The sequence below is a fragment of the Saccopteryx bilineata genome, chromosome X (genome assembly GCF_036850765.1).
Source record: "Saccopteryx bilineata isolate mSacBil1 chromosome X, mSacBil1_pri_phased_curated, whole genome shotgun sequence".
NCBI lineage: Eukaryota > Metazoa > Chordata > Mammalia > Chiroptera > Emballonuridae > Saccopteryx > Saccopteryx bilineata.
This window is the reverse complement of record NC_089502.1, coordinates 103,349,506-103,377,476: the sequence shown is the minus strand read 5'-3', so window position 1 is coordinate 103,377,476 and position 27,971 is coordinate 103,349,506. Positions and strand designations below refer to the sequence as shown.

At 44.7% G+C, this 27,971-nt stretch overlaps 1 protein-coding gene, 1 long non-coding RNA gene, 1 other non-coding gene and 1 pseudogene across 4 annotated transcripts in view; 2 read left to right on the top strand and 2 right to left on the bottom strand.

Annotated features, from left to right (window-relative positions):
• The window catches only part of LOC136317299 (uncharacterized), a 62,348-nt gene extending 50,169 nt beyond the window's left edge, over nt 1-12,179 (bottom strand). The window contains exons 1-3 of one of the 2 annotated variants that reach the window (XR_010727852.1): nt 12,086-12,179; nt 11,885-11,945; nt 11,546-11,672 (exon numbers count right to left, since the gene is read on the bottom strand). This is a non-coding gene — a long non-coding RNA (uncharacterized lncRNA). Of the gene's footprint in view, nt 1-11,545; nt 11,673-11,884; nt 11,946-12,085 lie in introns of those variants that run through there. The other variant, XR_010727853.1, reaches the window with a different exon arrangement.
• On the top strand, nt 3,356-3,458 carry LOC136317948 (U6 spliceosomal RNA). The gene has a single exon (XR_010727937.1). It is a non-coding gene; the product is annotated as a U6 spliceosomal RNA (small nuclear RNA).
• Nucleotides 12,180-16,334: 4,155 nt separating the features above from the next.
• Nucleotides 16,335-17,014, top strand: LOC136317095 (small ubiquitin-related modifier 2-like; annotated as a pseudogene).
• A 2,583-nt stretch (nt 17,015-19,597) lies between these two features.
• TSPYL2 (TSPY like 2) lies at nt 19,598-25,622 on the bottom strand. The gene is made up of 7 exons (XM_066249919.1): nt 24,690-25,622; nt 23,441-23,518; nt 23,204-23,315; nt 22,978-23,123; nt 22,779-22,876; nt 21,814-22,394; nt 19,598-20,254 (listed from the first exon to the last, which is right to left on the bottom strand). The coding sequence occupies exons 1-7, from the start codon at nt 25,494-25,496 to the stop codon at nt 20,145-20,147; spliced, it is 1,932 nt and encodes a 643-aa protein (XP_066106016.1). The 5' UTR covers nt 25,497-25,622; the 3' UTR covers nt 19,598-20,144.
• Nucleotides 25,623-27,971: the final 2,349 nt, after the last annotated feature.

The following is a 27,971-nucleotide window of genomic DNA, read 5'->3' as shown; positions in this document are numbered from 1 at the left end:
CTGACAAATGATGAGTATCCACATAATTAAATAGTTCCTACAAATCAATAAAAATTATAAAAATACCAATTTCAAAAATAGGCAAAAGATTGTAATAGTCATTTCACAGAAGAAGAAATATGTGTAGCCAGTAAACATGAAAAGATGCTTAATCACATTAGTGACTGAAAAAATGTTAATAGAGCCCACAATGAGGTATCACTTTACATTCATTATAATGACAAAAATTAAAAAGTGGGACAATATCAAGTATTGATTAGGGTGTGGGTCATCAGTTTAAAATACATTATAGCACAATCTTGTTGAACCAAATGTTTATATGTCCTATTAACCAACAATTCCATTCCTAGGAATGTACCTTAGAAACGTAGTTACACATGTATGCCAGGAGACATGTACAAGAATGTTCATAAGAGCAAAATGCTATAAATGACCCAAATTTCCATCAACAGATAAATGGTTGAATAATTTGTTTAACTGTCAAATAATATAATACAGCATCGAGAATGAATAAGCCACAGCTACATATAAAACATTGGTGAATTTTGGAAATAAAATAATGAGTGAAAAAGTAAGTCCCAGAAGACCACGTACAGTATGATGCTATTTTTACAAAGCTCACAACCAAGCCAAATAAACAATGTATTGATTAAGCATCTCCACAAATATGAAATACACACACACACATATAAAAAAAAAGAGCAAGGGAATGTTAAACACAAAATTTAGGAGAGGGGTAATTTCTGGGGCGGGGGTGGTGTGGGGGGAATGACACAACATGATTCAGGTATAGATGCTATTATTAATGTTCTTGTTTAATCTTGTGAGTTCTTGAGTTTTCATTATATTATCTTTAAAACTCATGTATATAATAATGTTTTATTCTTTTATTACATATCCAATATATTTCTTTTTTGTTTGGGAGAGACAGAGACAGATAGACAGGGACAGAAAGGAAGGGACAGAGATGAGAAGCATCAACTCATAGTTGTGGCACCTTAGTTGCTCATTGATTTCTTTCTCATATGTGCCCTGAAGGGGGCGTGGGGGTTGCTATAAGAAAGTGAGTGACCCCTTGCTCAAGCCAGCATCCTTGGGCTTCAACCCAGTGACATCTGGGCTCAAGCCAGAGACTGTGAGTTCACGTTTATGATCCCACACTCAAGGCAGTGATCCCGCGCTCAAGCCAGTGAGCCCACGCTCAAGCCAGCGACCTCAGGGTTTCAAAGTACTCTGTGTCCCAGGCCGACACTCTATCCACTGCACCACCACCTGGTCAGGCTCTGATACATTTGATAAGAACAAAGAGAAGGGGAAAGAGTAGGAAAAACTGAAGAATGACAACTTTTAGTAGAGAGTTCTACTGTTAGGGGAAAGAGAAATTAAGCCATAGCTGCAAGGGTATGGGGAACAAAGAGAGTTTTATACTTTCTTAAAGATGGGAGCAATAGAGATAGATGGAATGGCAGAGTGAGAGCTTTGGTGAATTACCTATTCCACTAAACAATGAAAATACAGCCTGACCAGGCAGTGGCGCAGCGGATAGAGCATTGGACTGGGATGCGAAGGACCCAGGTTCGAGACCCTGAGGTCGCCAGAGTGAGTGCAGGCTCATCTGGCTTGAGCAAAAAGCTCACCAGCTTGGACCCAAGGTCGCTGGCTCGAGCAAGGGGTTATTCGCTCTGCTGAAGGCCTGTGGTCAAGGCACATATGAGAAAACAATCAAGGAACAACTAAGATGCCGCAACGAAAAACTGATGATTGATGCTTCTCACCTCTCTCCGTTCCTGTCTGTCTGTCCCTATGTATCCTTCTCTCTGACTCTCTCTGTCCCTGTTAAAAAAAAAAAAAAAGAAAATACAGGCAAACCAACTAACGCCAACCATTTCAAAACTCTGGCAATTAACCAAAGACATAGATGAAATGAAAATTATTCAACAGAAACTACTAAATCTTGGTAAGACAGCTGATTCTGTGACATTTTAACTTGCGACTATTCCCGTTCTCTCGCCTTCTTCAACTCAGTGGTTCAGGAGCCAAAAGCTGACTAAATTCCAGACAACAGAGAGATATAAATGCTTTGGCTTGGAATTTTAGAGAAAATCCTGGAGAATGAGACAACTACAGAAAATTTGAAAAGGTCCGATATTTTCCTGGGGATCTAAAAGGATCACATTGCTGTGTGAGTGCCCAAGAAAGAAATGAAAAAGGAGAGAGCCGAGTCACTCACATCTGGCTGACTGTGAGGCCCTGTGCAAGCAGACAGTGAAATCTAAAGCTGCCATGGAAACTGGCTGAAGCGTGAAGCCATGCCTGCTCACACGGATCTCCATGGCAGAAGGCAGGAGACATATACACAAGGCATTTAAGGAAATCTATTTGACCAATCACTGCCTGACCATCAAATTATACTTACCAAGTGTGACCCCAAGGAATCTAGGCTTAAAAATAAAAGCAAGAGCCTGACCTGTGGTGGCACAGTGGGAAAAGCAACAACCTGGAAATGCTGAGGTCACCGGTTCAAAACCCTGGGCTTGCCTGGTCAGGGCACATATGGGAGTTGATGCTTCCTGCTCCTCCCCCTGTTCTATCTCTTCACCCCTCCTTTCTCTTTCTAATGAAAATGAATAAATAAATAAAAATATTAAAAAAATTCTTTAAAAAAATAAAAATAAAAGCAAGAACTTTAGCCTGACTGACTCTGGTGCAGTAAGTAGAGCATCTATCTACCTGGGACACTAAGATCCCAGGTTCGAAACCCTGAGGTTACTGCTTGAGTGCGGGCTACTTTAACTTGAGCACCAGGTCACCGGCTTGAATGTGGGATCACAGACATGATCCCATAATCATGGCTTGAGCCAAAGATTGATGGCCTGAAGCCCAAGGTCCCTGACTGGAACAAGGGGTCATTGGCTCAGCTGGAAGCCCCTGGTCAAGGCACATATGAGAAGCAACCAAAGAACAACTAAAAGTGACGTAAGTATGAGTTGATGCTTCTCATCTCTCTCCCTTACTGTCTGTCTGTCTCTCTTTCTCACTAAAAAAAAGAATAATAATAAATAATAAAAAATAAAAACAAGAACTTAAAAAAAAGGCTTGGGAATAACTCAGGGGCCACACAGTAATACAGGGAATATAGACTTCACAGAATTAGTTGAGAAAACTTGCCGAACAAGTAAACAGCAACAAGAAAATAACAGTAACAGTATAAACTACAAACGTACAACCCAGAACAACAAACCTCGAGGGTGGAAGAGTCTGATACCAGAGTTGTTAGAGTATCAAAAATGTCCAGTTTTTGACAAAAGATTGTGAGACAAGCAAAGAAACAGTATATTATGATACATATTCAGGGGGGGAAAGCAGCCACATATACTAAAATTGGAACGATACAGAGAAGATTAGCATGGCCCCTGCGCAAGGATGACACGCAAATTTGCAAAGTATTCCATATTTTTAGGAACAAAACAGAAACAGAGACATGGACACAGGGAACAGATGGAAAGCTGTCAGCGAAGAGGGAAGGGGGAAGAGGTGACTGGATGAAAGAGGGTGAGGGCATTAGCCAAACTATATATACATAACACAGAGATACAGACAACAGGGTAGCACTAGCCAGAGGGGTGTGGAGGTGGGGGAGGCGGCTAAGGGGGAAATGAGAATGGAAAGAGACTTTACATGGGGTACGGGGCGGGGGCACGATGCGGTGGGTAGAGGGGGTTAAATTGAGCGGAACACTTTAAACCATGTCAATACAATAAATTAAAATTTAAAACTTTTTTAAAAAAATGAACATGTCCTTGAGGGGACCAATATTTGGGACTTAATAGACAGACACTTGAAGGTAACTCCATAGCTATTATGAAAAAAAGGATTTCTGTACTTGTATTTTCCTATCTGTTGTAAAAGATAACTATATAAAGCAATAATAATAAAACTGTGTTGATGGGCTTATAATGTATAAAGAAGTAATTTGTATGACAATACTACAAAGGAGGGGAAAGGGAACAGAGGCATATTGGAGCAAATTGTTTTATATACTATTGAATTAAACCTGCCCTGGCCAGGTATCTCAGATGGTTAGAGTGTCATCCTGATATAATAAGGATGTGGGTTTGATCTCTTGTCAGCGTACATATAAGAGCCAACCAATGAATGTATAAATAAGTGGAATAACAAATTGATATTTCTTTTTCTCTCTCTCATCAATAAAAAAAAATTAGTCCAAAGTAGATTGTTTTGAGTTACAATGTTAATTGTATTCTCCAGGGTAACCACTAAGACGTTAATTAAAAATATACTGTTCACAAAAATTAGGGAATTTTCAAAATGAACATGAAGCTATAAAATATCCCCTAATTTTTTTTCCTTTTTTTTTTTTTTACAGTGACAGAGAGAGAGTCAGAGAGAGGAATAGATAGGGACAGAAAGACAGGAACAGAGAGAGATGAGAAGCATCAATTATCAGTTTTTTGTTGTGGCACTTTAGTTGTTCATTGATTGCCTTCTCATATGTGCTTGAACGTGGGGCTACAGCAGACCAAGTAATCCCTTGCTGAAGCCAGTGACTCGGGGTCCAAGCTGGTGAGCCTTGCTCAAGCCAGATGAGCCCGCACTCAAGCTGGCTACCTCGGGGTCTCGAACCTAGGTCCTCCGCATTACAGTCCAACGCTCTGTCCATTGCACCACCGCCTGGTCAGGCAAAATATCCCCTAATTTTTATGAGCAGTATACATATAGAATTAATATGGAAATTAAAATGGTAAAGTAGAAAATATCTACTTAACACAAAAGAAGAGAGGAATTAAAGAACAAAGGAACAGAAAAGGGAACAAAGTAAATATCAATCCTTCACAAACTCATACAAAAGACAGAGGAGAAAACACTTCAAAATTCATTCCATGCAGCTAGTTATTATATTAATATCAAAATCAGTCAAAGGCAACACAAGAAAACTACAGACCAATATCCCTTATATAAAAATCCTCAGCAAAATACTAGCAAACTAAGTCCAGCAACATATAGAAAGTATTATTAACAAGATCAACTAGGACTTATTTCAGGAATGCAAGGTTAGTTTACCATCTGAAAATCAATCAATGTAATACACCATATTAAGAGAATAAAGCATAACTCCACATGATCATCTCAGTAAACGCAGAAAAGGCATTTGACAAAACCCAACACCCATTCATTGCAAAAACACTCAGAGAACTAGGAGTAGAAGGGAACTTCCTCAACTTGATAAAAGGTATCTATGTAAAACCCACAGCTAGCACCACACTTATGGAGAAAGACTCAATAGTTCCTCCTAAGATCAGAAACAAGATAAAGATACCCGCTGTCATCACTTCTATTCAGCACTGTATCGGAGAGTCTAGCCAAGGCAATTTAGCTAAGAAAAAAAAAAATTCAGACTGGAAAAGAAAAGTAAAACTATCTCTATTGTAGATGACATGATCTAGTATATAGAAAATTGTAAGAAATCCACTAAAAACTATTTGAACTGCCCTGGCTAGTTGGCTCAGTGTTAGAGCTTTGGCTCAGTGTGTTAATGTCCCAGGCTTGATTCTTGGTCAGGGCACCCAGGAGAAGCAACCATTTGCTTCTCCATCCCTCCTCCTCCCCCTCTGTCTCTCTCTCCACCTTCCATCCCTCTACCACAGCTATGGCTCGATTGACTGATTTGAGCAAGTTGGCCCTGGGCCCTGAGGATGGCTCTGTGGGCTCTGCCTCAGGCGCTAAAAATAGCTCATTTGCGGAGCAACGCCCCAGATGGGCAGAGCATTGCTCCATAGGGAGCTTGCCAGGTGGATCGTGCAGGAGTCTGTCTCTCCGCCTACCCTGCTCTCACTTAATTTTTTTTAAAAAAAATCAATAAAAACCAATTGTATTTCTATACAGTAGCAATGAACAATCAGCAAGTAAAAATTTTTTTAAATTGTCCTGGACAGATAGCTTGGTTGGTTAGAGCATCATCCTGAAGTGCTGAGGCTGCAGGTTTGATCCCAGTCAGGGCACATACAGGAGAAGATTGATGTTCCTGTCCCCACTTCCTTCCTCTCTCACTAAAATCAATAAAGAAAAAATTTTAAATCCCATTTATAATAGCAGCAATAGGAATAAAATACCTAGAAATAAATTTAACAAAAGAAGTGCAAAACTTGCATACTGAAAATTGTAAAACACTTCAAAAGAAATGAAAGGCAACCTAAATGGAAAGACTTCTCATTTTCATGAGTAGTAAGACTTAATATTGTGAAATGACAATACTTTCCAAATTGACATATAGATTCAGATATACAGATTCAACACAATCCCTGTGAAAATTCTAGCTGATTTTCTGCAGGAACTCACAAGCTGATCCTAAAATTCATGTAGAAAAATGCAAGGGACTTAGAAAAGCCAAGACAATCTTGCAAAAGCAGAATAAAGGTAGAAGACTCCCATTTCTTGATTTCAAAACTTGATTTCAAAACTGTTTCAAAAGAACCGAATTCACACACTAGAACAGAATTCAGAGTCATGAAATTAACCTTTAAATGCATGATTTATGGTCAATTGATTTTTCACCAGGTTGCCAAGACAATTCAGTGAGGAATAGAATATTCTTTTCAACAAAAGGTGCTAGGACAAGAAGATATTCATATGCAAAAGAATAAAATTTGGACCCTACCTCACACCACATACAAAAATTAACTCAAAATGCATCAACAATCTAAATGTAAAAGCGTAAAACCATACAATTCTTGGAAGAAAACATAGGAATAAATCTTTGTAACCCTGGTTATGGAATAGTTTCTTGGATATGATATGAAAAACTCAAATGACAAAATAAAAAATAGATAAATTTGACTTCAAATTTTAAAACTTTTATCCATCAAAAAAGTGAAAAGACAACCCCCAGAATGAGCAAAAAGATTTGTATTTCATATAACTGACAAGAGACTTGTATCTAAAACACATAAAGAGTTCTTACTAATAGGCCCCAGCTGGTTGGCTCAGCGGTAGAGCATCGGCGGGTGTGTGGATATCCCAGGCTCGATTCCCAGTCAGGGCACACAGGAGAAGCAACCATCTGCTTCTCCACCCTTCCCCCTCCTCCTTCCCTCTCTTTCTCTCTTCCCCTCCCACAGCCATGACTCAATTGGTTCGAGCACATTGCTCCCAGGAGCTGAGGATGGCTCTGTGGTTTTAATTTTTTAGTCAAGTAGGTACCCTGAGCATAGGGTAGGAGAGGAGGTGCTGGAGATTTGAAGAGAAGGTATGAAATAGTCATCTAGGCCCTGGCCGGTTGGCTCAGTGGTAGAGCGTCTGTGCAGGAGTCCCGGGCTCGATTCCCGGCCAGGGCACACAGGAGAAGCACCCATCTGCTTCTCCACCTCTCCCCCTCTCCTTCCTCTCTGTCTCTCTCTTCCCCTCCTGCAGCCAAGGCTCCATTGGAGCAAAGTTGCCCTGGGCGCTGAGGATGGCTCTATGGCCTCTGCCTCAGGCGCTTGAATGGCTCTGGATGCAACAGAGCAGTGCCCAGGATGGGCAGAGCATCACCCCCTGGTGGGCGTGCCGAGTGGATCCTGGTCGGGCGCATGTGGGAGTCTGTCTGACTGCCTCCCCATTTCCAACTTTAGAAAAATACAAAAAAAAAAAAAGAAAGAAATAGTCATCTAGGAGGGTGGAAGAGCAAATGGCCTAGGGAAGTACAGTGGAGCAGGCGGAACTGGATTTAGCCAGGGCTGGGGTATTGCCCTGTCAGTACGCTGAAGTGACAGAGGGCAAGGGAAGTAGGGATGTATGCAAGGGAATGATATAATGATGGAGCATGGAATCTAAGCCGATTAAAGGGAGGACATAGGAACATGGAGAAAGTCAAGGGTAATGAAAACCTTCCATCCCAGTGGCGCTGAAGGATTACTGGAGATGGGGTGTTAGAGGGAGTGAACCAGGAGGATAAGAAGTAGTGGATGGATAGCAGGGTGCCTGAGACTGAGATTACGGAGGCAATGCTGTCACAGGAACTGATAAGAAGAGTACAGCTATCAGAGTGCATGGCTGAGGTGAGGCTGAAAGGCAAAAGTATTCAAGTATTGTAGGAGTGTGGATCACAGAAATGAGAGACAGGAACACTGGAAGGGTCATCTGTTTGGATATTAAAATCACAAGAAGTAGGACTGGGCCAGTGTTATACAGAGTGACAGGAAACTAGTAGCTAAATTCTTCCAGGGATGAGGTGTGACAGGGGCAGGTATGTGTCTGTCTGTATCTGACTATAATGCAGATAGGTGGGTGATGGTATAATCTGATGATCTGAGATTTAAAACAACGTGGTTGATATTTACTTAACATATCAACTCACAAATTATTTATTAATTATAAAGGAAACGAATAACTATAAAGGAGAAACCTGGCAGACACCATCTTAAATAGTCAAAGTAAACAAAACCAATATTGAGACAAACTGGTATCATGTGCCTCCTGGTACAAAGTACTGCAGGCACATCTCTGCTGTGGGATTCTTGCCCAAGTTCCCTAACTGTACTATAATCACAAGGACACATCAAATAAACCAAAATTCTGTAAAATAACTGGCCAAGACTCTTCAAAGGTATCAAAGCCATGAAAGATAAAGAAAGACTAAAGGACTGCACCAGATTGAAAGAGCCCAAGTGACAACTAAGTGCAATGTGGGATCTTGAATTCAATCCTAGCCTGGCCTGTGGTGGCGCAGTGGATAAAGCGTCAACCTGGAATGCTGAGGTCACTGGTTTGAAACCCCAGGCTTGCCCAGTCAAGGCACATATGGGAGTTGATGCTTCCTACTCCTCCCCTCTTCGCTCTCTCTCTCTCTAAAAATGAATAAATAAAATCTAAAAAAAAAAATTCAATCCTAGAAGATAAATACAATATTAGTGAAAAAACTGATAAAATCTGATAATTCTGTACTTTTGTTAATAGTACTATGCCAATGTTAATTACCTAATTTTTATAATTGAACTGTAGTTGTATAATTTCTTAATATTTGGGGAATCTGAGTGAAGGATATATGGGAATTCTTTGTCTTATTTTTAAAACTTTTCAAAAGTCTAAAAATTATTTTTAAATAAAAAAAATTTATTTCTAAAAAAAATAAGGTTGTTTAAGAAGGAGAAGAATATGTCTGGGAAGGGAATTAGAATGAGGACACGTTCCCCTACCTCCCGGCCTCCTGCTGGGGAGCAAGGTGCTCAGGGGAGAGCCAGACCGCTATTCAAGCAGCAGGTCTCAGCAGGGGCTGCAGTGCAATCAAGGGGTGTCTGGGGGCCTTTTGGATTGTCACAATAATTTGAGATCACTGGTGATATTTAGTGGGCATGGACTAGGGATGTTCAACTGGACAAGACAGCTCCACACAGAAAAGAACTCCACCACATTCCATACAACTTTATCATGTCCCACAGGACAATGATGTAGGTAAAAAAAACCTGTTCATTCATTCATTTATTCATTTATTTAACATTTACTGAGAGAGCTAACTATGTGCCAGGCATCGTTTCAGGTAATAGGGATGCATCAGGGCACACACACATGTGCCCTTCTAGAGCTTACACTCAAGTGGGACAGTCACACAATAAATAACAAACATAATAAAGATGTGAATTATATATTCTGTAAGAGGGTGAGGAGCGCTATGAGAAGAATAGATCAGGGTATGTGCTAGTAGAAAGCTGTAACTTTAAAAGGATGGTCAGGGTAGGCCTCACTGAGAAAGTGACATCTGAGTAGAGGCCCAAAGGAATTGAGGGCAAGCGCCTTGTGCGAGAAAAGCATTCTAGGTACTGGGGATGGGCCAGTACAAATCCCCGCGGTAAAAGTGTGCCTAATATGTTCCAAGTAGTGCGGAGGAAGCAAGGATGGGTGGCACAGAGAGAGCAGTGGGGACAGTGGTAGGAGATAAGGTCAGAAAGGTTATGAAGGCCAGATCATAGATTTTAATATATATTGACTTTTCCAGAAATTCAACAACTACATAAATTCAGAAAAGACTGCACTTTGTTTTGTGAAGAATTGTTCATCAATTGTTCACAGAACTTCATGAAGAATTGCTCATCATCTAGGAAAATGCCATCACCCTACATGTGGTCTCTGAGTCACTAAGCAGCACACATGTAGCTGTCACATTCCCAGGTTGAAGTATATGCAAGACCATTTCATTATGTCTTCTAGTGGAATTATATCCCATCCTTTACATATTAAAATGCATACTATTTTATTATAAATTATTCTTCCTTTACTTCTCAATTATATTAAAATTACGATATTATATTGGTTTGGGGGAATTGTGTGTGTAGACAGGTTCTGTTATCACACTTCATTTTAGAATAGTGAAGGGGGCATTTCAAAATATACATTGTAAAGCCTGACCAGGCGGTGGCACAGTGGATAGAGCATTGGACTGGGATGCTGAGGACCCAGGTTTGAGACCCCGAGGTCGCCAGCTTAAGCGCGGGCTCATCTGGTTTGAGCCAAAAAAGCTCACTCAGGCAAGGGGGGTTACTCGGTCTGCTGAAGGCCTGTGGTCAAGGCACATATGAGAAAGCAATCAATGAACAACTAAGATGTCGCAATGCGCAACGAAAAACTAATAATTGATGCTTCTCATCTCTCCGTTCCTGTCTGTCTGTCCCTGTCTATCCCTCACTCTGACTCTCTCTCTGTCTCTGTAAAAATATAAAAAAATAATAAAATAAAATTAAAAATATATATATATATACATTGTAAAAATGGAGTGTTGGGTCCAATAGGTATGAGAACCTCTAAGCCGGAATGGCAGAAAACTAAGAGACTCTTCAGGAACCAGGGTGAGAATGGAGAGGATTTTGCTGATGCATGAAGATGAGTTTCAGAGGCCTGGTCAAAGGATTTCAGGATGGGGACAGAAGGGCTGCATGGGGGTGTAACTAGGAGACCGCTGGTCTTCTTATGGTGACTACCATGATATAAGATAAAGGGCCTGATCCACTTTTTCTAAATTTTTAAATTTATTTTATTTATTCATTTTTAGAGAGGAGAGAGGAAGAGAGAGAGACAGAGAGGGAGAGAGAGGAGAGAGAGACAGAGAGAGAGAAGGGGGGAGGAGCTGGAAGCATCAACTCCCATATGTGCCCCAACCAGGCAAGCCCAGGGTTTCGAACCGGCGACCTCAGCATTTCCAGGTTGACGCTTTATCCACTGCGCCACCACAGGTCAGGCCTGATCTACTTTTTCATCTAAGTTGCTCCTCTCCCTGGGGGACTCTACCTGTTTAACAAGCTCATTGCTATAAACAATGCACCTTTAACCTGCTCAGGGATGGGAAAGAAGTAGAAAGAGTTAAAACAATACCAGAAAGACAGATGCATTCAGAGAGAAGAACCAATGGGGGTGGTAGGGTCAGAGACTGACAGGGAGAAAACAAAGCCAAAGACCGAGAGAGATAATATTCTTTTCAATCATGGCCATCATTATTTATTGAATATTTTTTAAGTTTGGGGCACTGGGCAAAGTGAGGTACATGTATTGTGTCAGGTGGAGATGATTAAATTTCCATTTGACAGATGAGGTAACTGAGGTCCACACGGATGAAGTAGATGGCTCAAGGCCTAACGGCCAGTTTGAACAGGATTCAGCCTTCAAGGTCTGGGTTGTCTAGTATGTCTCTGAGAGGGAGAGAAACGGAAAGATAGAGACAGAAGAAAGAAAGATGGAGATAGAGACAACTGTGAGAGGAAGAGGTGGGGCAGAGAGAGGAGACTTACAGACAAGCACGCAGACGATCACGTGAGCTGCAGACACGCACAGAACCTTTTCCCAAGAGGTTGGGGTGGGCCAGTTGGGCAGGCAGGGGCGGTGGGCTCCGCAGGATACTCACCTGGTCTCAGGGGCGCTCGCCCTCCCCTTGCTACCTGCGCGATCCTCCGCAACCCGCTGACCTAGGGTTGAGAGGCCGCCCAGGTAAAATCCGTCCCAGGCCCCACTCCTCACGCGCTCCCTCCCAGCCTCTTTCCCCCGCGCCCCCGACCTGGTCTTTACAGCCTCTCACCGGATACCTCCCACCGTTCACGCCACTCACGAGCAGATTCCAGGAACCGTGAACCGGACCTCAAGAACACCCAGGACGTGCCCCTCCCGCCGACCGGGGCGCTAGCTGGAAGGCTGGCTCCACCGCTACCTACTGACCCGAGGCTCCCCTGTCTTCCTTGTGATTGGCTGGAGATGAAAACACTTATTTTTACCTCTTCAATCTCTTGCCTCCAGACCCGGATTCGGCCCAGGGAAAGACTCCGCCCCTTTGGGGGTCTTTGATTGGCTGATGGCCGAGCCCATCCTTTAAAAAGATTGGCCAGGAGAGAAGAACTCATCATTTTCTTTATGGGTCTGTTGCACTAGGCTTCAGGATGTTAGTTGGAAGTCGTCTCCAGCGCTAAGCCCAAAGGGGGCCTGGCGCGAGTCACTGAATGATGAAGCTCCTAGCTTCTTGTTGTCTTACTCTGTAAGCCCCTTTAGCCACTGCTCCGATAAGAGACACAGCTCTTCCCCCAATTTCCTATAGCTGACTCTCACTGCGAGGATATCTGAGCTAGGTTTCTCTCACTCAAAATGAGTTTAGTTCTTAATTTCAGCCATGGAGGTTGAGGGGGTTTGATTGGTGTAGCTCCTGCTACTTACTAAGACATTGGTCAAGTGACAACCTCACTAGGATTCTCAGTTTAACTGTCTGTGAAATGAGAAAACAGTTTAAAAATCTTGCCTGACCCTATAGTTGCAAGGATTAAATGATTGAACATAAATTAATTGCCCAGAACGTTAATAATTATGGTCTCTCGTCCCAATTCTTGCTTTCCCCCCATTGTATCAGACTAAGGGAACTAGAGCCCAGAGGTAAAGTGGTTGGCTTGAGGTTACACAGCAGGAAGATCCCGAATAAAACCTAGGCTTCTGTCCTTGAAATGACAGTTGTTTAAGAAGGAAGGAGAGACCGGAAGAACCTTGCTATATATATATATATTTTTCCCCCCCAGAGACAGAGAGAGGGATAGACAGGGACAGACAGACAGACAGAAACGGAAAGATGAGAAATATCAATCATTAGTTTTTCGTTGCACATTGCGACACCTTAGTTGTTCGTTGATTGCTCTCTCATATGTGCCTTGACCGCGGGCCTTCAGCAGACCGAGTAACCCCTTGCTCAAGCCAGCTACCTTGGGTCCAAGCTGGTGAGATTTTGCTCAAACCAGATGAGCTCATGCTCAAGCTGGCGACCTCGGGGTCTCGAACCTGGGCCCTTGGCATCCCAGTCCGACGCTCTATCCACTGCGCCACTGCCTGGTCAGGCATTACCTGAAGTTCTTAATTTGGGTTTATAGATCTCTATTCCAGTCTGGGGACAGGGTTTGAAGGGGTCCATGGATTTGCATGATAAAAAGAATTACATCTTTATTTTTCACTCTCCTCTTAATTTTAGTAAAGAATGTAACCACAGTAGTGGTGACTCTATCACCAACAGAAATCACAGAGATTTTCATATCACATTATAAATGTTGCAGATCTCTTGAAATAATATGTAATCTCATATCTATTTTAAAGTCATGATAGTCATTAGATCCTCCATTGTTAATGAATTAACAAAGAACACATATTTGCTTTTTCTATATTTCAGTAACTATATTTCAATATACTCAGTTTCTTTTGTATCCAAAGTAATTTTATTTTATGCCTTTAAAAGATACTGTTTTCTGAGTAAAAGTCTATAAGCTTCACCAGATCATCAAACAGGTCCATGGCATAAAAATTGTTAAGAATACTTGTCCCACAGAGAGAGAGAGAGAGAGAAATGGTGGTTGTCAGAGGGGCGGGGGCTGGGGGACTGGGTTTTTGAAAGATGGGAGAGGGTGGGGGGATGGGTGAAAAAGGTGAAGGAATTAAGAAGTACAAATTGATAGTTACAGAATAGTCACAAGGATGTAAAATTCAGCATAAGAAATAGCCTGACATGTGGTAGCACAGTGGATAAAGTGTCAACCTACAATGTTGAGGTCACCGATTCAAAACCCTGGGCTTGCCTGGTTAAGGCACATATGGGAAGTAACTACAAGTTGATGCTTTCCACTCCTTTCCCCTTTTCTCTCTCCCTTGTCTCTCTAAAACGAATAAGTAATTATCTTTTTTAAAAATAAAATAGAGTCAATAATATTGTAATAACTATGTATGGTGTCAGATGGGTACAAGATTTAGTGGGGTGTTCACTTATATAATGTCCAATCACTGGGTTATACTGAAACTAATATAATATTTATGTCAACTGTAATTGAAAATTAAACATTATTTTAACAAAGAAAGTAAAAAAAAATAAAATACAGTCAAAGGAAAATAAAACAAAACAGAAAACCCTTGTCTTAGCCTGACTCACAGTGGCGCAGTAGATAGAATGTTGACTTGGAAGGCTGAGGTCTCAGGTTTGAAACCCCGAAGTTGTTGGCTTGAGTGCAGGGTGGCTGCCTTGAGCATGTGATCATCGACATGGTCCTGTGGTCTCTGGCTTGAGCAAGGGGTCACTGGCTCAGCTGGAGTCCCCCAGTCAAAGCACATATGAGAAAGCAATCAATGAACAACTAAGGTGCCGCAACTATGAGTTGATGCTTCTCATCTCTCTCCCTCCCCCCCTAATATATATATATTATATATTGTTTACAATGGGGGGGTAAATATATATATATATATATATATATATATATATATATATATATATATATATATATATATATATTTATCTTAAACTCTGGAGCCCAAGAGACCAAAGACTTGATTTGTCATATTCCCTTGTTCTATTCTTATCGCCCAGTTTAGTATCAGGCACACAGGCTGTGCTCAATAAATGTTTACTGAGTGAACAACAGGATTCATCCCTAACCATCCCACACACCCCCAACTGAGAGAGCCGGTAGTGCTGGCATTTGGGCAGCCTAAGAAGTAGGCTGAATCTAGTTTTGGTTCAATTTTGCCAAACTTTGTTTCACAGAAGTGGGTGGCATTTTAAAGGTCTGGGCCCAGAAGATCCTGGGAACCTCCCCCCTAGAGGCAAGACCCTGTGCTGTAGAGTAATGGGGGTGAGCTGTGAAGACACAAAGCCAATTAGCTTCAGCATGGGAACAGGCCCTGGGGTCCACTGGTCCACAACTCCTCCTCCTGGTTCCTGTTTAGGATCCCTGCAAATGGGGTCTGTCTTCTCTGGTCTTCAGCAAAAGCTATATTTTGGAGTTGAATGGGACCTTAATGACCATCTAGAACAGTCTACTCCTTTTGGAGGCCCAGACTGGGCAGGACCTGAAGCCGCACCACACACTGAGGAATGAGTGCACAGGAACAAGCTGTCGCTCTACACAAAGAACATCCTCTCCTTCCATGCCCCAGGCCATGATGTGAGCACCCTGGCTAGCTATATTAGAGTCCCATACTTAGCTCCTAATGGTGTCCCTGAAGTCAGAGGCTCTATCTGACAGGGTGGATGAAGAGGAGCCTCAAATGCCAGGACAAGGGGCTGGGGACTTGGTTAGGAAGACAGGAATCAGGGAAGAACATGATGAAGGCCGGGCTTCAGGGGTCTACTTCAAGGCTGTATTCCATTTTAGGAACTCAGGCAGGTTGCTTCTCCTGGGCTGATCCCCCAGCATGATTAGCCTAAGTTTGTAGATAGGAAAACTGAGGCCCTCTAGAGAGGGCAAGGGAGTCATGCTGTGAAGCAGAGCAGACTGAGGCAAGGTCACCCAGGCTGTCTGTCCAGGACTGGCTGGGATCCCCTTGCAAGGCTGACCTCTTCCCGGCCCACTTTGGGCCCTTTGCCCTGCTGCTTTCTCCTCCCCTTCACTCCACCACCTGCTCATTGGCTCCACATATTGCACACAGTTGTCTCTTCCCTGTGCACAAGGTGCCTTGACTCAGGACCTTACACTCTCAACTCTGGCCCTGAGGCAAGATGTTCCCTTTTCTAGGCCAGAGTCTCCTCTACCCACTTTTGACAGTGTGGTCCCAGTTCAGAGCAGGGGCATCCAAGCCTCCATGCTCTCCCCAACATATTTATCAGAATCATGGAGTATGTCCAAGATCTGGTATTCCAACCATGTCACAGAGGGGCCCACAGAGGAAGGGGCCTTGTCAAAAGTTCCACAGCAACCTGATAGTCATCCCTGACTTCTCTCAATTCTTCTTTTCCTATAACTAAAGCCTATTGGCTTCTGCCACTTCTGGTTCTAATTATGTGCTTGTTTGGTGAGGACCTAGTATCTCTTTTATGAAGTGCAGCAGAGGAGACTGCGGCGCTTGTCATGGCCTACCAAAAGCCTAAGGAAGGAGTCAAGACTGAGAACAACGGGGCCCTGGCCGGTTGGCCACTGATGGTAGAGCGTCGGCCTGGCGTGCAGGAGTCCCGAGTTCGATTCTCAGCCAGGGCACACAGGAGAAGCACCCATCTGCTTCTCCATCCCTCCCCCTCTCCTTCCTCTCTGTCTCTCTCTTCCCCTCCCGCAGCCAAGGCTTCATTGGAGCAAAGATGGCCCGGGCACTGAGGATGACTCCGTGGCCTCTGCCTCAGGTGCTAGAATGGCCCTGGTTGCAACAGAGCAACTCCCCAGATGGGCAGAGCATCGCCCCCTGGTGGGCGTGCCAGGTGGATCCCGGTCGGGCGCATGCGGGAGTCTGTCTGACTGCCTCCTCATTTCCAGCTTCAGAAAAATACAAAAAAAAAAAAAAAAGACTGAGAACAACGATCGTATTAAGTTGAAGGTAGTGGCGTAACATGGTTCTGTGGTACAACTTAAGATAAAGAGGCATACACCACTCAGTCAACGAACAAAAGCTTACTGTGAATGACAAGGTTTGTCAATGAGGCCGGTCAGATTCCAGTTTTGACAGGCAGCCAATCAATGAAACAGACACACCTGCCCAGTTGGAAATGGAAGATGAAGATACAGTTGCTGTGCTCGAGCAGCAGACAGGTGTCTGCTAAAAAGGGAACCTGCTACTTTACTCCAGAACTCTGTTTCTTCAGACCAAGAAGACATTCTCAATTAGAAAACCACAATCTGGTTCCACAACATCCTGATGACTACAGTATAGTTTTCTCTATTCTTTCATTTTCCCCTTCCCCATTCCTTTATTGTACATCAAGTAATCAATGTATATGCACAAGCATTTAGGTTTTTAAATAAATGGCCAATGAATGAATGGTATGTTTTGATTGACATCAAATGGAGATGGGATGGGGAAAAAGACTGGTTCTGTGGAAATGCCCCCTTTCTACATTAATGGCATGCTCATTCAGCTCTTTATATAACAGTAAGTTATTTTACTCTCAATGTTTAACCAAAAAAAAAAAGAACATAAAAATCATTGCGTACCTTGTTCAATTGGAGAATTTAAATGTTTTTCACTTATCACTGCAAAATCAAGGACAATTTTATAACTTTTTTGTACGTGTAGGGCAATCTGTCTTTAGTAGGGATAAATTACTCTAAAAGAAATGAATCCTAGATAGTTTTTCTTTCATGCCCAGGGTCTTGTTGTTTAAATAAACTTCTTGTTTACAATGGGGGGGGTAAAAACTCCCAAAGCCTTGTAATTCCTGCATCTTAAAAGCTCTTATAGGATAGACACATTTCTAGTGTGGACCAACCCTAATTACTTTATGCAGACACTTTTCCCTGGAGGAGACGGAGCATAACGCTCCGCTTCCCAAGTATGAGCTACACTTACTGGCTTTCTTCCAAAGAGTACAGTATGGAAAGGGCGAGGTGTCGTTTTGCAGTGGACAAACCTGATACACGCTACCTCAGCCAGGAGAGCAAGGTTGACATCAATAAGGCATATTGATAGCATGTACCCCTGATATGATGCAATGAGAATAGCAATTTATTTCTGTGGTCTTCCTTCACTAAACCCATAACCCGACTCTAATCATGAGGAAAACATCAGACATATTCCAATTGAAGAAATTCTACAAAATACCTAACCAGTACTTCTCAAATGTTGATGACTCCAAGTCATCAAACACAAGGAAAGTCTAAAAGAACGTCACAGTGAAGAGGAGACATGATGACTTAATGTAATGTGGTGTCCTGGATGGCATCCTAGAACAAACCAAGGAAATTAGGTAAAAACCAATAAAGTATGGACTTTACTTAACAATACAGTATTACCTGACCAGGCGGCAATGCACTAGATAGAGCACTGACCTGGGATGCTGAGGACCCAGGTTCAAAACCCCATGGTCGCTGGCTTGAGCCCAAAGGTTGCTGGCTTGAGCAAGGGTCCCACTGGCTCAGCTGCAGCCCCCCCCCCCCGGCACATATGAGAAAGCAATCAAGGAACAACTAAGGTGCCGCAACTATGAGCTGATGCTTCTCATCTCTCTCCCTTCCTGTCTGTCCCCCCCTTCGCTAAAAAAAAAATTACAGTATTAATAGTGATTCATTAATTGTGACAGATGTACCACACTAATAGAAGATGTTAACGCTAGGGGAAACTGGCTGTAGGGTTTATGGGAACTCTCTGTATTATCTTCGCAATAATTCTATAAATTTAAAACTTTTAAAATAAAAAAAAAAGTATTTAAAACACCTCCAATATCCGCCCACATCCCACCACTTTCAACCTGAGGTATAGAGCTTTTGCTCTCTCCCTTCCCCCACCCCATTCCGCTGGCAGCCAGCAGAGGGCATTCTCTGAAACGCAAATCTGAATCCTTCCAGCAAAGGGCGTTGGATGGAAAGTTCTGGAGATATGTTGCAGAATACCAATTTGGATGGCTACATAAATTGTCATTATGACCCAGATAGAATTTTGTAGGTATTTCTGCTGTCCCTTGAAATAAAGATACTGTATCCAAAATTTAAAACATGTAAGCCTTTCCAAGGTCTTCCTGATAAAGCCTGCCTTTCAGATTCCCAACTCTTTCCCCTCAATCACACAGCTACATAACAATTTCCCTTTGCTTTGCCCTTACTGCTATGCAAACCCCTCGGTCTGAGCCGTGTTTTCTTGCCTTTTCTCCCAGGCTCAGTTGCAGGGACCCCGCACCCCCTCCCTAAGACGAGAGAGCAATCCTGCATTATTGAATTGTGATGTTCCAACTGATACCACTTTTTTTCTACTACATGAGAGCCAGAAAAATGAATTCCTCTGGCTTCCCCCGCTCAGCTCACACTAGGCCCGAGGAAAGGTTTGACGCACAATAAATTAAAAAATGAATCACTGAATAAATGGATGTTCTATAGCGCCAAGGGTTTCTGTGCGCATGCGCGAGCGCGGAAGGCGTGGGAAGCAATTTGCTACCTGGCTGAGTCTTCTGCCGCAGCCCGGAGAGGGAGGGGCTTCCTCAGACTCGCCCTGCCATTGGCCAGAATGGTCCGCATTGGCCAGCGGCCTCACTTCTGCAGTTTCGCAGAGCTCGACCCTCGCCAGCCAAATCCCCACCCCTCCCCCAACTCCTCGCAGCTGCAATCTTGCATGCCAGTGTGTACACTAGCCGACCACCTGCGGGCCTCTAGCAAGGGAGATTGGCTGCTGTGGAACAAAAGTCTCGAAGACGCACTTTGAATTTGCTTTGAGTTTTATTAGGATTACCAGGGTTCACAGGGAATGAATCAGGGCTTCTGGGGGAGGGGGACAGGAATACCGCAATGGCGAAGCGGCCTTGCATAGACACCGATACAGGCTAGCGGGCACAGCGAGGAAAGGTGAGGGGAAGAGAGAAACTTGGGACAACAGGGTGGCAGCAGAGCCCCCCAAGGCCACAATGGGCCTCTCGTTTCAGGATCACGGGTGTTCACTCTATACAGCACGAGGAAGGGGAGAGAGAGGCCCTAACCAAGGCATCACAATAAATACGTAGCAGCACACAAAAGCCTGCGAGGGGGAGGACCAAAAGGAAGGGGGAACCCCCTGTCACTCCCCCCAAAATAAGAACTCGGCAATTACTAAACCAGAAAAATAAACTTCGAACCCGTGTACGAAGTCGAAGTCGGTCACCCCCCAGAAGTGCAAGGCGGGGCCTCAAGGCCCTAGCTGAGAGGGAGGGCAAAGGGGAGAGGGAGAGGAACAGAGAGGCAGCTCGCAAGCGAGACATTTGTTTATCCGGTTTAGCCTCTCTTTCCCCAGCTGGTCCAGGAAGTATTTTGGACCAGAAATGCATCATCCATGTCAGAGTCTTCCCAGTCGTCAAAGTCTTCCTCAAAGCTGTCCTCACCTCCTGGAAGCACAGGGAAGAGAGACAAAGACCAGAAAATTGAGGAGGGTGGTTAGATGGGCAGGTAGATGCCACTCTCATTGGAACAGAGCCCACGACCAGGGCTGTCAGGCCAAGGACCACTTGCCAAGCACCTCTGCTTGGAAAAAGTAGCCTTGTGTGGGAGAGGGGGCTCCTTGCCTCTATCCTCTCAAAATTGATATGTCTCTCTGAAAGTAGCTTTCTCTCCCCCTGTATGCAGCAATGTGTCTCTTCCTGAGCTGTAACCTCAGCTGAATAAACCTATTCATCCCTAGGCTCCTTCTCCATGGTCGGATCCAAACAGGCTCCAGTCTGTCTTCTTCAGCCCAATTCCTCACCCCACTCCCACCCTAGGGCTGGGCAGATGGATCTGCCTCTCCTCTGAAGGAAGAGGTGTCCCGGGATAGGATGGGGCCAGCAACTCCCTTGATATCCCTGGTCAACCTGAAAATACCTAGATTGAATCTACTCACTCATTCAATGCCTCCTTCCTTGGTCCAAACCCCAGGAGTGGTTGGTCTTCTCCCAGAGGCCTGCTTTATGTCCTACAAACCCCTCCAATTCCATGTTCCTCCCTGCACCTTATCAATCTCACCACCATACCATCCCCCATCCCATGAGAATGGCACCTTCTTTTGCCAGTCATCCAGGACAAACCCGGGAGTCACCTTAAATGCCATTTTTTCCTCAAACCCCATATGCATTTTCCAAAGCATATTTGGTGAGCAGGTGAACAATAGCCCCTGTGGTCAAGCTTGGAAAATGCTGGGTCCTGCAAAGTTTAAATAGATTTCTTACAGCAGGGCTTCTCAGAGCTTTTAAGGTGCTAATGTACATGTGATTCTACATGAAGATACTACTGTATGCAGTATCTCCCCCAACATATTTGACCACTGAACCTTTTTGTGAGAACATTTTAGAACTGGTGAAGGGTCCTCAGAAAACAATATGGGAAACTGCCCAACATACCATGCATTTTCACCCTTCCAGATTCTTGTTCATGTGATCTCTTCCAGAGAATGCCCCATAATACTAGAGATGAATGCAACCTCCCATTCAAATGTCACTTCCTTTCTCTAGTTCTCCCCTTCCTCATTTCTGAGATAGAATTAACTGTTCCCTCCTCTGGGCTCACAGAGCATAATGTTCATTTCGCCCCCAGCTCCCCAAACAGGACTGGTAGTTCCCAGATGGCCAGGGCTGGGTACAGAGTGTACTGAATTGCAATGTGTTTGCTTGTGTGTGTATGTGTGTGTGTGAACCAGTCAGTCCTTAGCTTTCCACCCACTTCTACCTTTTCCTTCCTCTGTCTTTTGCTATTACCTTGTATCTACACATCACCTAGAATGGAAATATGTTTCTTTGGTTTTGATACATTTTTAGGTTAAATGTTCCCTGGCCTTGCTTTGTTTTAAAAATTGCACAGAAGCTTTTTCTTTTTCCACAAGGGCTCATAGTGTTTATGCCTTGATTCCCTGATCCTGGCCAGTTTTTCTCTGAGAAAAGAGAAAGGAGGGAAGACAAGAGGGGGTCTAGCTCACCTTCCTCATTGCCCTCTTCTTCATCCACTGATGATTCTTCGAAGATGTTCTTTACCTTATAGCCATCCAGGTTGCTGTTAACCTGATGCTTCCTAGGCCCTTTAATGTCTCTGTCATCATCATCACTGCCTTCATTGTCACCTTCATTGCCATCATCACTGCCTTCATTGTCACCTACATTGCTATCATCATCATCATCACTGGCCTCGTTGTCTCCATCATTGTCACTGTCACACAAGTCCAGGATGTTGCTGTAGCTGCAGCCTTTGGGGTTCTTCTTATCACCATCAGTGTTGTCATCGCTGTCATCAGCACTCTCATTGTTGTAGGTGATCTCATGGTGGCCTGGGATCTCATTATCCCAGAGGCTTTCTCCAAAGTCAGTTATCTCATTGTCAGTGGTCTCGAAGCAGTCGGTGGTCTCCATGAAGTCAGAGATCTTGACGTCGTAAAGGGTATCATTGTCGGTGATCACATCACTGTCTGAGGTCTCGCCAATGATCTCTTTCATGATTTGATAGTCATCAAAATCTTCCATGATCACCATCTCATATTTGTCCCTCTTTTTACTGTGGAAAAGCCTGGGGTTGAATATAAGGTTGGTGGGAGATGGTGTATCCAGGACAGACACTGAAAGGTGGTAGTTACTCTGGTGGCTACAAGGGCTCCCAGGGATGCAGCTAGGTTGGGGAGAGTCCCAGGTCTGCCCCTGCCTGTGTAATCTCAGGGCAATCACACCCCATTTCTGGGCATCATTCCCGTTATAAAACATATTGGGCTGAATTATCTCAAAGGTCCCTTTGACTTTTTAAAATTTTTTTATTAATTTTAATTTATTGTGTTAACATGGATTCAAATGTCTCACTTGATATGACTCCCTCACCCCCACCCCCTTCCCTCTGGCTTTGTGAGTCCTGTGACACTAACAAATCACCTCTCAGCCTCCAACCCCCCCCCCCAATCACCTGTCTTTCTTTCCACGCTTCTTTCCCTTTGTCCTGTAGCCATCTTCTCCCATCCTGTAGTAGCGCACAGGATTAACCCACAGGTCATTCTTGATAATCTGTTGAAAAAGAGGGGAGAAGGGATAACAGAGCTGAGTACAACCTCCAGAACCTACTTCTAATTCCCCAGGAACCCAGAGGCAACCAGGAGGGGTCCCACCTCAGCAATCCTGTCGGTTTCTGGGTGGCTGTGATTTGAGAACCAGTTGAAGAAACTTTGCCTGGTGTCCTGGTTCTTGTGCCTACGGGCCTGGGGTTCCTGGCCCCGGTGCCAGCGGATTGGGGTGGAATGAGATACCAGCCGGCCTGGCAGGAAAGGAGGCTATGGAGAAGGCACTGGACAGGGTAGGTGGGGGGCATGGATTTGTCCTGGGACTGCCTCTTACCCGATCGGTTGCACTGGAACTCCTTGACAATCACCATGTTTGTGAAATAGGGGTTTGTCTGGAAGTACAGCTTCATTTTGTAGCCCATGGAGAGATGGCGGAGATCCTGTACCTGCTCAGGGGGGGGGGTAGTGACGGAATCCCCACACCATGGCCCCTCCGCTCCCACCCTCCCTCACCTCCAAGAACCAGATTCCTTGCCTGGTCTTAGTTTAAAAAAATTCTCTTTGGCCTGACCTGCAGATTGGTCAAGTAGCGGAAAATGTCTTCATCACGTTTGTTGATCAAGTTTGAAATTTTGGGGTGGTTGAGGAACTGCGGGAGGGAGCAGTTTAGGTTAAGGAATTTCTATTCACTAAGAGGAGGGAAGGAAGGCCAGGTAAGGAAGCTCTGACAGGGCAAAGCAAAAGAGAAGTTGGAGCAGGATACATCCTCCTGTGTTTGTTTGATAAGTGTGGAGCAAGTAGGTCATGGGACATGATCTGTACTTTTATTTCCATTATACTATGTAGTGAGAGCCTATATTTATACTATGTCAAACCTCTGTATTAGGTGGCCTTGCTATGGTTCTTATTTGTTGTGTCCAGGTGCTGAGGGTCTATGTCCCTGGGACCCTGGTTGATGAGGGCCTGTAGTCACAGGATGTTGTATATTTGGGTGTTATGGGTCTTTGTCCACATGTTGTTATATATCTGGATCTGAGGGTTTGTGCCCAAATACTAGGTACTGAGGATCTGTGATCATGGATACTTTGTATGATAATGCCAAGGGTTTGTATCTCCATAATTCTATTAGGATGTTAATACCATATGTCCCTGACATGTTGCATGTCTATATGTATGTTCCCCAGAGATGAACTTACTATCAATAGTGAATGGGATTTTCTTACTCTCTCCTTTCCTTCATTCAATTCCTTGATCCCCATTCCTAAGTATTCCTTCTCCTGACCCTTCAATTCCTTGATCCCCATTCCTAAGTATTCCTTCTCCTGACCCTTCAGGGGTTCTGCCCTTTTCTAGCCCCCTTTATTCCAGCCAGGATTAGGGTCTCCCTAGTATCTAAGCAAAAACCTAGGTTTGAGAAGGATGTGAGTTAGGCATCCATTCTGAGCAATTTCTCTGCTATGGTGCCCTTCCCCTCTCTCTTCACTGTCGCTGAGTCAGTTTATCTTCTGTGTGCCCCTCCCTCCTCCTTTCACCATCTTTGGACCAATTTTTCTGCCGTGAGTCCCTCTACTACCCCCTCCCTTTCACCATCTGCGATTCATTTTTTTTATCTTGTGTGCCCTTCCCCCTTCAGCATCTCTAGTCCAGCTTCTCTGATGTTTTGCCCCACTCCTTCCATCCCTCCTCCACCAAACGTAGTTGTTCTTTCAATAGAGGCCCGCCCCCACACCCTCTCACCGAGTCTGTCCCTGCCCCCCACCTCCTCCCTTTCTGTCACGGGCTCCCAACCCATGAGTATAGATGACAAGGATCAAGGATACTGCTTTGACCCAGAAGCCTGGGATACGCTGGATGATAAGATCTCTGCGCTCAAGGTAGGGTCTGCGCATCTGGATGAACTTGCGCTTCAGACGGAGGAAGGCCCTGCTCGCCTTGAGGTTCACCGCCTCCAGGTCCACCTGAACGTCTTCCAGTGCCTGCAGGATGTACTCTCTCTTCTCGGCACTCAGCACTCTGCTTTCCTTCTTCGCCTTCCTCTGCCTCCTCTTCCTCCTCCTCCTCTTCCTCACACTTTCCTTTGCATCCACAACGTCATCTTCCACTAAGATGATGGCCTCTTCCTTCCCCTGCAGATCGGCTAACATCTGGTACTCCCGCCCCTCTATGCTACAGGTTTCTAGGGCCTTCTCTTCATCAAAGCTGCTAGGCTCCGCAACCTGAATGTCGATCTGTACGTTTTCCCCAGAAACCTCCGCAGGCGGGAGTGTTTCCAGGCTCTCCGGGGGAGGGAGCGCCCCCACAAACCCAGACTCGATCTGAGACTCCCAGCAGGAACACCCAGCACCCAGGGTGAAGTACGCGCGGATTCCCCCCTCCTCCAGAATGATAAAGGGCGGCGGCACGGGCAGAGTGGGGCCCAGTCCCACCCCTCTCATGTCAGCTAGCACCTGTGCTGCCTCAGTTTCCTCCTGAGGTCTCGGGCGCTGCTCCGGTGGAGGCAGGGGCAGTCTCAGGAGCGGTGGCGGTGGCGGCGGCGGCGGCGGCGGCGGCGGCACGTCGTCCTGAGAGGGCTCCGAGCTGCTAAGGCGGCGGGCCTTGGCCGGAGGCCCCTCATCCGGGCGGTCCATGGTGACCGCGCTCACACCGCTCAGAGAACTGCGCTCCTTCCTTCACTGGCAACCAGGCTTCTGCTGCTAGTGACACCTGAAGCAGAGCCGCTGCACCAGCTGCAGCCAGCTCTGCTCTCAGCCCCGCTCTGGCCTTCCCTCCCACAGAGCCTGCCCTATACCCTCCGAGCCCAGCGCCCAGGCCCCGCCTCTACATGACGTCAGGCGCCCGTTCTGCCTTGCCATTGGCTGCCGACCGCAGAGGCGGCCCTCGCACTCCTTAGGGCTGCTTGTTTTCACGCAGTCTGCTTGCCAACACCCCACCTCATCACTTTCCCATTGGCTCCCCTCGGCCAGCCAATCATGGGCCTGACTCCCCCGCAAACCTAAGAAACACTGCCGGCAATTGGCTGCGAAAAAAGCTAAGGGGAAGATGCCCCGCTCCCACCCTTTCAACGTTTTATCCAATGGAGAAGGTAACTGTGTTGTTTTTTTTTTAACTGAATTAAATGGTAAAGGGGGGCGGGGGATAAATGGTGCTGGAAGGAGACCTGGCTTGAGGTGGTGAACACATAATACACTATACAAATGATTATTATAAAATTGTACCCCTGAAACCTATATAATTTTATTAACCAATGTTACCAGTGGTTCTGAAAACCGAAAAAAATAAAAATAAAAAACGAACGCAGACGCTGAGAACCACGTGCTCAAATCAATTGGAGAGTTTTGCTGTCGTTCATTCACCCCTCCTTCCCTCCCCTCCCTTTCCTTTTCCCTTTCCCTTCGGCAACTACGCACTTCTTAAATCTGCCCGGGTCCCTGTCTTCAGCTTTTGCCCTGCAGAAAACTCTGATCAGTCCGTTGGGAACTCAGGTTGCTCTAAATGAGCCTCCTGAAGTTTAGAAATCTAGGGCCTTTGCTTTGCGGCCAGGTTTTGACGTGGCATTTTCCATCTCTGCAAGATGGCTCTAGAAATAATAATCACAAAAAAAAAAAAAAAAAACAACCAAAAAAAAAAAAACCCACCTAACTTCCTATGCGTCATTAAAATGATGTGATTCAGTTCGTGTGCTAGATTTTTCTAGGACTTTCTCTCTTCATCTACTCAATACTTCTCCTTCCCCTTCTTTCCTCCCCCTTTCCCCAGTGTATACTATTTTTAATTGTATTTGAAAATTCTTTTTGGCGAGATGGACAGTCTTTGGTGAGGCATGGTGCTGGGGTTCTGTTTAATGCTGGGATTCAAATCGCGATCTGTTTCTCATTTGGTAACCTCTCTCTGAGCTTCAGTTTCCTCTCCTCTAAATTAGGCATCCTTAAAGAGAAGTGTAGGAAACTGCCCACTGCAGCCTTGTTGGAGCAGAGAACTAGAGGCAACCTAGAGACCCATCACCAGGGAAATGGATAAGGAAAATGTGATATGTGTGTATATAAGATGGACCACTAGAATGAATTAGATCTACATACGGCAACATGGCTGGACCTCTCAAAAACAGAATGTTGAGTGAAAAAAGAAACAACAAGATTTATAGTACAATACTGTTTATGTAAATCAAAACACATAACAATACCATATATTTTTTACAGATACACACATATGTAAATCAACACATGAATGGTGGATTGGAAGGACATATGTAAAATACATGAGTGGGTACCTATGTGGGAGGGGCGATGGGATTAAGGATAGATGATGAAGGTGACAAAACAAAATAAAGAATAAAAGGGCTTCCCATGGATCAATGATGATATAGTGTGCCAAGAACTGAGGAGTATGGTCAACTCAATTCTGTGCCCCTGAGGGAATAAGTAAATAAATAATAATTGAGTGCCCAGGCAACAAGCTGGCTGGGTAGACCCCCAGGCTTGGGTTCCCTCCTGTGACATCCTTCCCTCTCAATTTAGTCAAAGCTTACCAAAGTCCCAGCCGTATAAAGTGAACCCTCCAGAAGATCTCCCATCCCAGACTGAGCAGTCCCTCCAAAAGCCATTACTTTGTGTGTGGGGGGGGGCATTTTCTAACCCTATCGGTTGTCCCCAAGTTGGATCCCTAATTCCCAGTGCACATTCTCCATAGTGGTACAGTTTCAGGAACACTGTGTTTGGGTTTTGGAGAGGAGACTGATTCAGGAGTTAAAAGTGATACCTGAGGGTTCCGGGCTTTGGGAAGAGATGGGGTTCTCAAGTATTCTGTTTGCCATGTTCAGAGCCTGGGCCAAGGGAGGAAGATCTGATGAGATTGAGAATCTCCCAGTTGCTACATATATACGCACGGTTTTCAAGTTGCATCTCTCTGATCACTCTACTTCCTGCTGCAGGGACATAGTCCAGTTTGTCTTCTCTCAGGTGCATACACGTATGTGTGTGTGTGTGTGTATGCCATATGTCTCCACACAGGTACTCACATATGTGTGCCAGGCAGGGGTGCCTCCCCACACAAAGTCACAGACATGTGTCTCACTCACGCATGCTTCCCCACATGTGGTCATACAG